Raw genomic sequence first — 14986 nt, forward strand, 5'->3', positions numbered from 1 at the left:
CTGACCAAAGCGATTGTCAAAGATAGACCAAACATGCTAAAACCAGTACAAACGCTAATACACTCAATCAAGCAACAATGAGCATCAAACATTGCCCAAAGCAGAAGTAATCCCCAAAGACAGATCAAAAATGCTAAAAGAAGTGCAAACCCTCATACTCTCTTTCAAGCAACACTAAGCACCAAACATTGCCCTAACATAACGGATTCCCAAAGACCCACTAAGCCAATTAATGCAGTGCAGGTCCAAAATAGTCCATTTAGCAAATCTTAGCATTTGCAATGCCAATAGCTCAAAGTTTCACTAATGCGAGACCTATTGCATTGCAAATGCTTGTTTTTTTTAGATCTGTGTATCTCACCGCTTGTACACCTTCTGATAGCTTAATGTGTGGTTCTCCTCTCGCGCTCATGCCTCTCTCCCGGCTGTCTTTCTCACTCCTGTTTCCCCACCCCTTTGTCTCCCTAGAATCTCTTCTCAGCCTTCACAATCACATCACTTCAGGAGACTAGCCTGGGGTCGAACCAACTGAAGCAGTCAATGGAGCGTCTGGCATGGAGGCCGCAAAGAGGTAAGGTGCTCTTACAACCCATCACAATGCCCTGGAGGACAGTCTGTAGTGTAATGTTCTTAATATGGGCACTGCCAGGTGAGGGGAGCTCACTTCCTTCCAATAGGTGCAGCTTGAGAGAGGGTGCTGTTTCCTAATACAGTACTTGGTAAAGTACTTGGTAAAGGAGGAGCCTGCAGTATTGGCTCTACAGACAGAGCGAAGCGCCACTCTTAATTTGACTTGAGTGTTTTACAATAAATTAATTAAATGGTGCATAAGGTCACAATGACAAAGACTAAACAAAAAAACTGGAACTAACAACAACCAAGGTGACAAAACAGACAAAGTAAACGTAAATAATGCAATTCACCACATATGGGGGGGGGGGGGGGGGGGGGGGGGGGGGGGGGGGGGGAAGACTCATAACTATCCTCTAAATGGAAGGAGGGCAAAAAGAAAAACCTGTAGTAACATGCTGTAGGGCAGGGAAGTCCCCTCCCTGCATTATAATAGTTTTTAGTGAAAGTCCGAAGAGGTGGGGAGGGGATCAATTGTTTGCAACCATGCCTCAAAGCATTTTCTTGCTTTAGTTGACCCACGGGCTGGAAAAGTTCTCAGTAAATCATTGCCGTTTCATGTTTTTGCAGCTCCAGAGGAACCCTCCCAAAAGCCTGCTTCAGTCCTGGACCCCACAGCAGTCACCCTCCAGCCCATGGAGATAAAAACGTTCATCGCCACTCTGAAGTACATAAACCCAGGTCTAGATCGTGCTTAGCCCATCAAGTATATGGCCCGACTCCTTGGTGGATGCAACAACCAGCGACCTAAATGCCTGTAAACTGTCACAAACGCCCTCTGTCAAGCTCAGTAGAGTGATGTGCTCTGGATTCAGCGCTCCATGGGGCATCAAAAGACACACAGGGCAGACTCAAGATCCAGTAACTCCAAGGCTGCCACCACCCAGGTGCCGTGAGGACCACCCACTTGAGAGGAGAACATAGAACCTCGTCAATCATATCCGTGCCTTCAACCCAGCAAGTGCTTTATGGTCTACACAAGGATTCCCTCCAGTGGAAATCACAGGCCAGGAGGTGGTTCTGTGACTGCATCTTATTTTGTCAGGGTAGAGCAGAGGGACGTTTACAAATGCTAAGTACAAATGTCTTTTTCATGAAAGACTCACGTGCCTTCCTCCTTTTGTCAAAGTTCTTGATGCAATTCATAGTTTTCACCTTGAAGGGAGACCGATTCTTCTAGGTGGGACTCATTCTGTACAGCTGTGGCAAAGAACATGCAGCTCTTCTGAAAAAGTCCCCCTGCTGCACCACAATCACTTAATCTAGCCATTTTCTTTATGGGCTAAAGTCAAAGTGTAGACATCTTAAGTTTAGTGCTCAGTTCTGAGGACTGGTTGAGTCAACTTGTTGAACGTAGATTATTTTTGGGAGGGGGAAAATGGTAATTTTGCAGTCCACTTAAAAATGGGAAAGATTATTGTTGGGTTGTTTGTGGGTGTAGGGCCTATACTGAGCCCTGGAAACCCCCAGATAAGGCTGCATTGGCCTTGGTTCACATTGGCCCGAACTGCCTTGTCACAAGGGGTTTGGATTTGTGTAATCATAGAAGGTGCACGTTGCAGGGTACTACAAAGAGAGAATAAAGGCTAAACCAGTAGGGTCACAGCCTGCACATGGGACCTTTGCCTGCTTACTCGCGGTTATCTATGCTGCCTTACACCCAGAACCTGTCTTGAAAGTGCCTATGAATGGGGGAATTCATTGGCTTCAGCAACTAAGACTGCATTCCATCCCAATATTCTTGAGGTGACCCAGATGTCTGGAATCACACATTTTCAATACAAGTCAAGGAGCTTCTTCCACAACAAAGATGGTTCCATGTATGTGCCAACTCTCTGCAGTCTAGGCAAAAATGCAACTCCATGAGAAGCACAATCTGCATCTTATGTGAAGCTAGCACATCCCAATAGACTCCCCCTGGGTCCTAGACAATGAAAAGCCTACTCTTACTACCCTTGTAAGTGTATCAGTTGGTGGCACCTCTCGCTAGCCACTGTCTGCAACCTGCCTCACTGCTCTGCTGTAAAACGGTTTCACATACCTCAAGGGGACCACAGCGGCATGCAGGGATGCACTAACTGACCTCTGATTGAGAGCAGCCTCTATCCGCAGCTCACGTGGTACTTTCTAAGCTTTGTGTGTGACATTTCCCCCCCCCCCCCCCCCCCACTTTAAATTTTACATATTTGCTGTCTGCCCCCCTCCCCCCCCACACCACCTCAAGCCCTGAAATCACATGGAGGTTTAAGTTTCCTTCCATCGTTCGGGGATACTGCTGGCACCAGGAAACATTGTAATAAATGAAGTTTGCAAATTCTTATTTCTTTTGGTCTTTTTTGGGAGCCGGGGGAACCTTTTCCCCAGGCCAAAATATCAGTCTTTTAGCTTCTCACCAGGTACAGCACAGCCAACTGAGCTAGTCAGAGTGTATCACTACAAGGAAAAACATACACATTTATTAAAAATAAAGATGTCTATTTTTTTTTAACAAAAAAGTCTTTCTTCACTTTGGTGGCAGGAGGCCTACTGTTATTGGGTAACTGGTGGTTCTAGTGTGGGGTGTGGTTGCGCTCCGTCCTGGCAGTGAGGTTCCTCGGTAGGTCCTGCTGAAGAGTTATTTATGTGGTTGGGTTTCCGGGCCCATCTTGCACCCCCTTCGTAGTGCGAATAGCTGCAGCTGTCGCCCAATGTGCAGTTGCCCTAGGAGAGAAGTTTGCATTAGTTCAGAATACCACAATAAGCACTGGGAGTTATACAGCAGTGTTCAACATACTGGGTGTCACAAGGCAAACGTTCTCCACGCCCACAATAAAAACATTTTTTTTAATTAAGCAAGGTGCACTTTTATGCCAAACCAATGGATGGCACTAGTAAGCACAGAACGTATGTTTAGAACACACAATCTGCAAAACTATTGATACAAGACCGTAGTAGCGGTTTCCAACTTCTGCATACTAAAGTCATGAAACTCGCAAACACCTGGTTTCTAGATAACTGCGTCTCTCTGACAATACAGAGGAGTGGTACCTTGAGCGCTTGAGTCCACCATTACGGAGGGAAGATTCCAGATGCATTTTCCATATGTATTATCAAACGTTTTTGGAAATCCCAAATGTAAACATCTAGCTACGCACACGCCTAGCTTCAGACTATATAGTAAGGGCTTGACCATGTTCCCTTTCAACTTGTTGTTTACATCGCTTTCACGTTAAATTATTGTCACCTGTTTGAATTTCTTGCAGGGGATATTCTTCAAGCGGGCCTCTCCCTCTCCATGTTCTTTCCTCTTGTTCTGATGCAGTTTCCGCTTCTCCTCCAGGGATGTTGAAATTCCTCCCCTAAAAAACAGCAGCGTCCGCATTAATCGCACCTTTGAAACCCACTGGATTGATCAGATATCCATTAATTCAACTTCTGATTTGTAGAATGAGGAGGCGGTACCCGCATTAGGAGGAAAATAAAGAACAAGCATTGGCTAAGCTGATAGGTCTTGCCTAGTCGAGAGCTATTGGCTTTGCTAATATGCTTTAGCCATGTTGTACACCAGCTTGTCAGCTGTTCAGCATGGTGGCTAAAAGTTATTGGCATAAAAAAAGAGTGGAGTGTCAAAGTAGAATGTCGTGGAGTAGAGTGGGGTGTTATGGAGTGGCGTAGAGAGTCGTGGAGTGGTTTAGAGTTGAGTGGCATAGTTTTGAGGAGGAAGCCTAGTGGAATGGAGTGTCAGAGTGGAACAGGGTGTGGTGTAGGTGTTGCATAGAGCGGAGTAGATTGTCAGTGTGGAGTGGCATACAGCTGAGCAGAGTTTAACGGAGTAATGTCAAAGTGGAGTGTTGTAGAGTGGCCTACCAGTGAAATGCCGTAAAGTGCAGTGGATAGGCAAAAAAGTGCATTGGTGTTGAGTAGAGAGGCGCAGGGTGGAGTGCAGTGGCAAGGAGTAGACTGTTTTAGAGTGAAGTGGTGCAGCATAGAGTGCAGAGCTGTGGTGCAGCATAGAGTGCAGAGCTGTGGCGTAGACTGCAGTGGCATGAAGTCCAATGGTGCAGAGTAGATTGTAGTGGCGTAAACAGACCTGGCAGAGATGAGTCGTGTTAGATGGCAGTGGCATACAGTAGAGTGGTGCAGAGTTGCATGGCATTCAATGGTGTAGAGTAGCATGGAGTTCAGTGGCAGAGTGTGCAGTCTTGCAGAGAAGTGTATTAGAGTGCATTGGTGTAGCCTGCAGTGACCGAATTGCTGTAGAGAGGGTTGTAGAGCCCTCTACAGCATTGCTGTAGAGAGCTGTGGCGTACAGTACAGTGATGCAGAGTAGAATAGAGCAGCAGAGTGCAGTGGCATAGAGCCCAATGGTGCAAAGTGGCATATGGTAGAGTAGTTGGCATAGCTTGAATAGTGGTTTAGAGTACATTGGGTAGAGTGCAGTGGTGCAGAGTAGACTGTTTCAGAGTAGAGTTAAATAACAGAGTGGTGTGCTGCAGGGCACAAAGTAGATTGGTGCGGAGTAGAGTGCAGATGTGTAGAGTGCAGATGCGTAGAGTCCAGTGGTGCACAGTAGATTAGAGTGCCAGAGTGCTGCACAGTAGAGTGCCTGAATGCAGTGGCGCAGAGTGGAATACAATGGCATAGAGTAGAGTGCACTGGTGCAGAGTAGATTAGAGTGGCTAAGCGAGGAGTGCATTGGCAGTGGCATAGAGAAGATTGGTACAGAGTAGAGTGCAATGGCAGAAAAGTGACGGAGTAAAATGGTGTAAAGTGCAGTGGCATAGTGTTTTAGAGTAGATTGGCGTAGAGTGCTTTGTTTTTTACTAAAGTGGTGTAGAGTGCATTGGCATAGAGTCAAGTGGAGTGGTGCAGCGAAGAATGAATTAGCGCTGAGTGGTACAGAGAGGAGTGGCATAGATTGAAGAGTAGATAAGAGTGGCATAGAGTGGATGGCATTGATGTAGAGTGCAGGGTTGTAGAGTGGTGTAATGTGAGTGGTGCGGAGTAGAGAGCAGTTGCAAGGAGAGGTGTAGAGTAGAGCTGAGTGGAGTATCCATGGTGTGGTAGCACATTGCCATTACAGGCCACACCTCTTCAATTGAAATGACCCTTACATTTGCAAAAACACAGTTTTACTGATAAAAGTATGCACAACAAACAATGTGTGGACAGGTCATCCCCTAGTGTATTGATTAGTTTTGATGGTATTAAAATATTTGTTTCCACCACACTTCAGCATTACCTCGGTATCCAGCATGATTGCCACATAAATCCTCTCACTTTGAAGTCATAGAAAGAAAAAATAAACACCAAGCTCCCTTGGAAAACTGAGTCTGTGATTTTACCTCAGTCTTTGAATGTACAGCAAATGTGACAAGATAAGACCAAGATGTAAAGGCCTGTTTGCAGAAAGGGACCACAAGGAAGGATACTGTTAAGGTTTGGGAAAGAGAAAGGAAGAATTCAAGCTTGACAGCCTAAAACAATTAAAGCCAGCAAATAGACACCAAGATAGGAGTAGTTTCTGTCCTGTAACTCCAGTTCTGTCGTAGGGGTATCTCTGTTATAGACATAATCTAGTGAATAGTCCCGCCCATGTGCGTGGACCCCGGAGCAATCAAAAATAATCTCTTAAGTCGTCAAAAATTGCAGACCTGCACAGACACTTAAGAGAGAATTTAAAGACAGATAATGCAGCCTATATCCACAGGCTACACTGTCCAGTACTTCAACTAGAAATTCCACCAAAAACCCACTAACAGCACAGCCTGTCCAGTGTTTTCCACAGAGAAAATCTTTTCCCTACCAGCAGAAGCCTCTGGAATGATAGAGAAAGTGGTGGACAGACAAGCCCCATAGGCTGCCATTATGTGGCTCAGAACAGGATACTGTGCCTTCAAGAGAACCTTCCAGGACTCTCTCAGTACCCCAGAATGCACAGCAGGTCCCTTTTACTTTCAGTTATTTTTGAAGGCGTAACACGCCAGACCTGTAGCATTTCTTACATGAATATCTTTCTCCACCGGGGAGGAGGGCAGGCGCTTATGACTATAACAGAGATACCCCTACTACAGAACTGGAGTTACAGGACAGAAACTACCCCTTCTGTAGTAGGGGATCTCTGTGTATAGTCATAGCTCTGAGTTCCAGGAAATTGATGTGATAAGTGGACTCAGTCAGGGACCACGTTCCTTGTATCTGTAAGTCTCCAGAGTGTGCCCCCCAGCCGTGGAGAGACTCATCCGTCACAATAGTCTGCGTGGGAATGTCCTTGTGGAAGGGAACCCCTCTGAAGAGATTCTCCGCTGAATACCACCACTTCAGAGACTGAAGAGCATGCAGAGACAGTCGTATCTTGTTGTCCCAAGACCCTTTCCTCTGATCCCACTGATCCTCCAAGCACTCCTTCAATGGTCTCATGTGCAGCCGTGTGTGTGGCGTGAGGAAGATACAAGAGGCCATGGACCCCAGTAGAGAAGACACCGTCCTCACTGTTGTAGATGGAGCAGTCAAAAGAGCCTGAGCCTTCCGAAGGAATGATAATCGTCTCTCCTCCGAAGGAGACACGCTTGCTGACAGCGTATTGATGGAGGCTCCCAAGTACTATATGCACTGGACCGGAGTCGTGACAGACTTGGACATGTTGATGTGCAACCCCAGCTTGTTCAAGAGAACGCACGCCTTCTGGAAATGCGCTTGAGCTTCCGAGAATGAGGAGGCCTTGATCAACCAATCGTCCAGGTACAGGTAGACGAACACCTTGTTCTTCCTCAGGTGTGCCGCTACCACTGCCTTGCACTTCGAGAATGTTCTGGGCGCAGACTTCAGCCCGAATGGCAGTACTGTGTACTGATAATGATTGGCGCCGACTTGGAATCGCAGGAACTTCCTGTGTTTTTGTGAAATGGGCACATGGAAGTAAGCATCCTGTAGGTCTATAGCACATAGCCAGTCTCCCTGTTGCAGCGGAGGATAAATCTGATGCAACGACAGCATGCGAAATTTCTCTCTGCGAATCCACTTGTTTGCTTGTCGCAAATCCAGAATGGGCCTGAACTCGTTCTTGTCCTTCTTGCAAACCAGAAAGAACCGTGAGTGCAGACCTCTTCCCCTTTGAGACAGAGGTACATCTTCTATCGCCCTTTTCTTTAACAGGGTATCGGCCTCCGCCTGGAGCTCGCGCAGTCGAAACTGCGAGCTGACCGGTGGAATTGCTGGAGGCGGGCTGGTGAACCGAAGACTGTATCCATTGCAAACAATATTCAGCACCCACTTGTCCTGAGTAATTTTTCTCCACTCTGCCAGAAAAAATTGAACGCTTCCCCCCACCGGAGTGGGTAACGGATGCAGGGGAAGTAACCGCTCAGGGCCTAGACCCGGCTGGGCCTTTGTTCGCCGCTGCGGACTGCTGCCTGCCTCTGCCCTTCTGGCGCTTCTGGAAGGGCCTCCGGAACTGCTGCTGCTGCTGTTGTTGCTACTGTCCCGAAGCATGTCCTCGCCCTCTGCCCTGCACCCGAACCGCCTCTGGAACGGGCGGTATGTCTTCTTCTCCTTGGGCTTCTCCAGCCCGACGGACGTCAGGGTCTCTGCCTCCGCTTTCATGCGGCCCATCTCGTCGTCCGCATGCTTGCCAAACAGGGTTTCCCCGAGAAAGGCAGGTTGGCCACCCGTTGTTGAGCCTCTGGCTTGAGAGACGTAAGTTGAAGCCAAGCGTGGCGCTGTTGGTTGACACCATGGCAGTACCCATGCGCCGCCAGAAGGGACACATCAGCAGCCGCGCTGATGAGCTGGTTTGACACAAACATCCCCTCATTCAGGATCTCCTGAAAATCTTCTTTCTTTTCTCGAGGAAGAAGCTCAGCGAATTGCTGGAGGGACTCCCATAGGGCTCGATCGTATCGCCCTAGCAATGATGAAGGCACTGGCCGCCTTCATCGTGGTAGACGCTGTCCCACAGACCTTCCTGCCAGCCGAGTCTATCCAGCGGCTCTCCTTATCAGGAGGCACTGTAGACGACGGGGTGGTGGCGTGCTGCTTCCTAGCCGCCGTCACTATGACCAAGTCCGGAGTTGGATCCATCCTAAGAAAAGCCGGGTCAGAATCCGGAGCCCAGTACTTCTTGAGGAGCCTGGCGGGGGCCGCCTTCGTCACCGCCGGAGTGAGAAACAACTCATTGGCGGGCTCCACCAAACCTGGTACTAGAGGCAGCAACGGTCGAGACAGGTGCTTTTTATGTAGCGTCTCGAAAATCACGGACATCGTGGGTGTAGGCACCGTCACCGTGAGGCCCAACTTAGCCGCACCCCTCAGCAGAACATCTTGGAATGAGACTGTCGTCTACAGGAGACACCCTCGTCCCTGGGGATTCCGACAAAGTCGGCCAGTATTCCCTGGTCCCAGAAAAGTTTGTGTGGGATCTGGATCTGCGCCTCCTGTGGCGTCGTCTTGATCTTGTCGATGACCGGTGCCGACTACGCGATCTCCCCCTCCGGTCGGAGCGAGAACGCGATCTCCTTGGCTTCGGCCGCTCCACAGGCCTCACAGGAGCAGGTGACTGCGGCCTGATCGGCTGAGGAGTCCCCTTAGCCGGCGTCTGGTACCGTGGTAGTGAAGCCGTCCTCGGCGGAACCACCGGCGGTCCAGAAAGAGGAAGCAGAGGATGAAAATGAGGAGGGCGGAGGCGGAGTGGGATTCCGCGGTGGAAGATCCTTGGGCAGCGGAGGAGGAGGGGAAGGTGTCCTCGGCTTAGTAGGTGTATATACCTCTGAGTACACAGAGCCCTGTCACTCCCTTTTCTTCTTAGGTGGAGGCGATGGTGAGGCAGAGCCTACCGGCGCACGTCGGCACGTCCCAGCGGACCCAGAGGAACTCCTGACACCAGAACTCCTTCTGCGCTTCTTTGGCGTCGAAGAATGCCGCCTCGACGGCGACCATCGTTCTCTCGACGTCTTACACCCTCGTCTCGACGGCAAACGCCTCCGTCTCGACGGCAAGGATCGCCTCGACTGCGAGCGCCGACGCCGGGCCGCCTCTCGACGTCGATGACTCGACGACGATGAAGATATCGTCAATGGCGATCTTGACGGCGGTCTAGTCAGATCCCTCGACGCCGAACGTAGACGTCGCCTCGACCCAGAGCCCTGGGGAGACTGGGAACAGACTGCAGTCATCCCTCTCGACGACGTTGTCGGTGCTATCGACGCCAGCGGAGAACATGGACGTTTGCTGGTCTTCCTGCCCCTGGAGAGCCCTCCAGAGGCCTCAGCATGGGCAGATGAAGTATGCCCAGACCCACCTTGCATTCAGTCTTCTATCTTCCAGGCCTTGGAGCCTGATCTTCATCCTATCTCTCAGGGTCCTGTTGGAGAAGGACTGGCAAATGTCACACTCCTCCGGGACATGAGATGAGGGATGGCAGATGATGCACACCTCGTGTGGGTCCGACTCGGCCTTCTTCCTCGAACACTCTGGGCATTTGTCAAACAAAGCAGGCATTGTCACAAATAAGAGTGCTCAAAGACACACACAAGGAAGAAAGCACCAAAGTACTTCAAATGAAAGCACTCAAACACTTGAAAAGTGAAAAAATCTGTAAAGAAACCCTAGAAAGGGAGAGCTCAATGCTCCAGGGTCCTGCTTGCAGGAGCCGGAAAAAAGAACTGAAAGTAAAAGGGACCTGCTGTGCATTCTGAAAGAGAGTTCTGGAAGGTTCTCTTAAAGGCACAGTATCCTGTTCTGAGCCACATAATGTCAGCCTATGGGGCTTGTCTGTCCACCACTTTCTCTATCATTCCAGAGGCTTCTGCTGGTAGGGGAAGGATTTTCTCTGTGGAAAACACTGGGCAGGCTGTGCTGTTTGTGGGTTTTTGGTGGAATTTCTAGTTTAAGTACTGGCCAGTGTAGCCTGTGGATATAGGCTGCATTATCTGTCTTTAAATTCTCTCTTAAGTGTCTGTGCAGGTCTGCAATTTTTGACGACTTAAGAGATTATTTTTGATGGCTCCAGGGTCGACGCACATGGGCGGGACTATTCACTAGATTATGACTATACACAGAGATCCCCTACTACAGAAATGTGAATTACAAACAAAAATGCAAATAGTAAGCAGCAGGCCGAATGCATTCCCAGGGAAGCTTGCCACATGTCTCCAAGATGTCGTTGGCAAACTAGACCGCTGAACTGTCTGGTAGGCTTCAACCTAAAAAGAGCAGGATATTATGGGTTCATTTGGTAATTAAGAGTCTGCATGCAGGATAGACCACAACAATTTTCATGTAAAACTCCAGATGAGAAAGCATCCATGCATAGTATGAAAAGGATTGTCCCACCAAGAACACCACCAGTCCACTCCTTCCTTGAACTTAAATGTTGTTATTCCCCTGCTCGTCGGACCCTCTTCTGAGGTGTTACATTCTTGCCAACTGCAATTTCTCTTGTGGAAAATAGCCTTCCTCATTACAACATTTCTTTCTGTATAGTTGGTGAAGTGCAAGTCCTAACTGTGGAAGAGCCTTTTATTTAAGTGCACAAAGACTGTGGTCATTCTAGAAACACACCCTTCATTTCTACCTAAAATAGTTTCCTCATTCCATGTTAAATTTTGGCTTACTAAGTTTCCTTCCATAAATTCAATAAGTTACAAAAATGACCTTACATACTTTGGATTTCAAAAGGTCCCTTAGGTTCTAAATTGACATGCAAAATTACTTCAGAAATAAACTGTTAATTGCTTTTGACAAGCCTATTTCTAAGTCGGACCACACATGATTTACATTCAAGTATTTATGCCAAAGCTAAGCGTACAGTAGATACTGTAGTAAGGCGAGAGCACATTCTACTTGTGAATAAGGAACCACCATGACTTTCCTAGGAACAGACATCTATCTGTAAAGCTGCAACATGGTCTACACCTCACGTTTACAAAGCCTTACTGTGAAGACATTCATACCACTCCCCCTCCCCCACCCCCACAGGAGGCACAAGCTGGGCAAACTGCCCTATAACCCTGTTCCAAACATCTTCCTCATATGCTCACAAGCCACCGCTTTAGGAAAAAATAGCAACGCTTTTAAATCTATGCAAAGCATGTGATCTACAGTGGAACATGCGATGTAACAAAAAACTTTTCGTAACTAACAATTGCTGTGTAGCGCTGTAGATTCACAAGGACACACCCATCTCTCGAGGTCTGAGTATATAGTAAGATATTTCATCTACTACAGATCTATAAAAGCACTATTACAGTTAATTAGAATATATACACTGTTCTGCTTCACAACACTCCACATACCTTCTCTCACATCAGGGGAAGGAAGGGCGAGCAAAGGGGGAGAGGAGACCATCTAAAGGGGACAAAGCGGGAAAGAATCTAAAATGGAGTCTTTGTTCTGGTGTTGTGGGTTTTTGGGAGAAATCGTAAGTCAGCTTACACCTGCAAGTCTTTGCTTAAAAGAAAAACAACTTCCAAAGGGTGGGCAAAACACTAGATTGTAGGAGTGCGCCAACCAGTATCCAATCTATGGCATCACAAGCTGCAAACAGATTATTACACGTAGGAAAGGTTTTCATCAGCTGCATCTTTATTTAGAATGTGTGGGTGAGCAATCTGATATTGGTATGTCAGACCTTTCCCAGATTCACATACACCTGTCCTTTGGAGGTTGAGAGAAAGCAATGTGAGAAAGCAATTACAGATGCTAATTTGTAAAATATTTAGCAGAAAAAGAAAAAACTTGAAGATGTATGAAACTGCAAAGAACATTCCGTTACACCCCCAGAGAAATGGAGTTGCGAAGCAAAATTGCCGCTGTCCTCCATTTATGAAATGGGGTACCTGCAGTGCAAAAGACAAGATATTTCTTGGGCCAATTTTAAAGGGAAACCCTCTGCTGAGAACATCAGGTTTGTAGTTCATTCAATACCAGGTAAGCCCCCCCCCCCGTAAACACAAATAGTGTTGTTCTGCATGACGAGTGCTAGGAGGCTGCTATGTAAGTGAGTAGCTAGCACACCTATCTAATCCAATTAAACGTGTGTTTGTAAGGTTCAACCTGATATTGGGAGCAAACCCCACACCATACCACAACTCAGATTCACTGTATTGGAAATAGTTGAGAAACATATGGGCAAGGACCACCACACAGCATTATCCCAGAGGGGAACATTTTGGATAAAAAAATTGGGAACTATGACCCCAGGTGGGCTTAATGATCAGTACGAAATGGCATGTTTCCTATAGACAGTTAAACTGTGTGAATATGTATCCCCATATGAAGTGATATTTTGTATAGTGTCAGAGGACCTTCACATGATATACTCTGGTCAACAAAGTTTATGTTTTTGATACTTATCTCTAACGTTTTGTACAGAATTGACACGCAGTCCACATTGATAAATGCACTTGTTACCCCCTGTTATTTCTAAAATTATTTTAAAACTGTTTCTTGCCACGATTAATTGCCTTTACTCTTCCTATCTTGTAAAAACACTCTTTGACGTTTGCATTCAAAACGGGTCGAAATGCACATCTTTTGCATTGAAAACGAGTTGAAATGCAGATCTCCACTCTCTGTTATTTTTATACCGTCTCTTGCCACGTTACATGCTCTTATTCCTTCTATCTTATAAAACACCGTTTTACTTTTTCATTCAAGATGATTCGTAATGCACATTTTTGGCATTCAAATTGAGTTGCAATGCATATCTTTTGCATGGATTACGTCATCAATATACATGACATCGTGCTTATATTGCACACTACAACATGTCGCCACGATACTCTAGAATGAAGAAACTAGTATGCGCGCGCCCCTTTATTTAAGGGATGCGCCCATACACCGGATGTTATCACCGGAAACACTTGTGAGGTCGGAGGTCAATAGACGCCAGTTCGGCGAGGTGAGAAAACCCCACTACTTCGGAATAGTAGTCATCTTTTACCGGTTAACTTTAGCACGGGTAGCTCATGTGCACTTTTTTATTTTGTAGTTTCAGCGGCAGTTACAGTTTGACTATACGTTCCTCTATCTGGTACATCGGAAACACGTAACGACCCGTCAGCTTGACGAGGTAAGAATCGCCTCTGCTGTGGGACACTCTAGATAAACTTAACCGGTAATCTCAAATAGATGGCCAGCTTACACACATTGTTTACTTTTTAGTGGCAGTCACTATCGGTTTACACGCCGTCCCCATTTGGTCTACTGGAGACGTATATGCACCATATTTTGGGTAAGAACCAAACGCACGCATTTTCCCTACAAATTCGTTTTGTCATGTTCACTGCTCATAGGATAGTGAGTCTTTTTAATATATTTCCCCTAGAGGCCGATCACGAGTTTCCAGGTTCGTCATGTACATGTAGATATCACAACATCTTTAACATCAGGTAGATGTTTTTTGCTTCGTATCAGACTATATTTCACCTCTGGTTATGGGTTAACACTTTTTTAGACTATGCATTTCTTGCACACAAGGAAATGTTGGGTGCCACTTCTGGTTGCAAATATTCTCAACTCCTCACGTCTGACTATGAACTACTCTTGTTTCTCATACTCTCTCATTAATTAAGGGTTTGGACTCACATCTATGGACTAGAGTGTTAATTCTATTTTTAAGATTATGTACATTCCATGTAAATACATTGGAACATATATATTTTTTTTGTCCACAGTGCTTTGAAGACGGAACTGATGTGATGATCTATGTGTTGTAACAGTATTAAAATTGGATTCGGCATTTGTAATTGTATTCCCCTGAAGAAGGGTCGCTATTGACCCGAAATGCATTGGGAAATGTTATGATTTAAGTTCTATAAGTTTCATTTATTGAAGTACTAGTGTGCTTCTGACCTAATTTGTTTGCTCTTTGAATAACTGAAGTTGTTAGTCTTGATTAAGACAGCACCTATATTTTTGAATGCATATAAGTGAATATTGTACCACTAAAGAAGGTATTACCCACAAAGATATTCTTGCGTATTAATTTACATTGAACATTTGTTTTACTATTGATTAACGAGTTGAAAATTTGAAACCCTAGGGACATAGGGTGAGCTCCCAGGCAGACCTAGTGTGCACTAGGCCTCTACAGAGTGCTAGGAGGCACCAGGTAGGAGTCATGCCCTATGTGCACTGCCTTCATTCACTTACCCAATTTTTGCTCGGGCCCGTGGTCCCCAGTTTGCCTCTGGGTTCTCCTGGAAGCGTTTGAGACCCTGTTTCCGAGATTTGGGGTTCGCATCCTCCCTCACATCGAAGCAAGCCTGCAAACTGTCAACATCATTTTGTAGCGTTCGATTAGTTCTACATTTAGAAGAAACATGACTTATGTAGTCCCCCACCCCCTTCCCTCAAAAGAAAGAAAAAGTAAGAAGTC

General features: G+C 46.6%; 2 protein-coding genes across 7 annotated transcripts in view; one reads left to right on the forward strand and one right to left on the reverse strand.

Annotated features, from left to right (window-relative positions):
• Positions 1-2946, forward strand: part of MAN2B1 (mannosidase alpha class 2B member 1) — a 278792-nt gene extending 275846 nt beyond the window's left edge. The window contains exons 23-24 of the mRNA XM_086961819.1: positions 469-571; positions 1201-2946. Of these exons, the coding sequence (XP_086817945.1) occupies positions 469-571; positions 1201-1328 (231 nt within the window). The 3' untranslated portion in view covers positions 1329-2946. The remainder of the gene's footprint in view (positions 1-468; positions 572-1200) is intronic.
• A 118-nt stretch (positions 2947-3064) lies between these two features.
• Positions 3065-14986, reverse strand: part of TRMT1 (tRNA methyltransferase 1) — a 107798-nt gene continuing 95876 nt past the window's right edge. For all 6 annotated transcript variants that reach the window (XM_086961838.1, XM_086961830.1, XM_086961844.1 and 3 more), the window contains exons 15-17: positions 14761-14880; positions 3854-3968; positions 3065-3330 (exon numbers count right to left, since the gene is read on the reverse strand). In XM_086961838.1, coding sequence (XP_086817964.1) covers positions 3160-3330; positions 3854-3968; positions 14761-14880 — 406 coding nt within the window. In that variant the 3' untranslated portion in view covers positions 3065-3159. The remainder of the gene's footprint in view (positions 3331-3853; positions 3969-14760; positions 14881-14986) is intronic.

This window comes from Lissotriton vulgaris, chromosome 1_1, assembly GCF_964263255.1.
Source record: "Lissotriton vulgaris chromosome 1_1, aLisVul1.2, whole genome shotgun sequence".
Lineage (NCBI taxonomy): Eukaryota > Metazoa > Chordata > Amphibia > Caudata > Salamandridae > Lissotriton > Lissotriton vulgaris.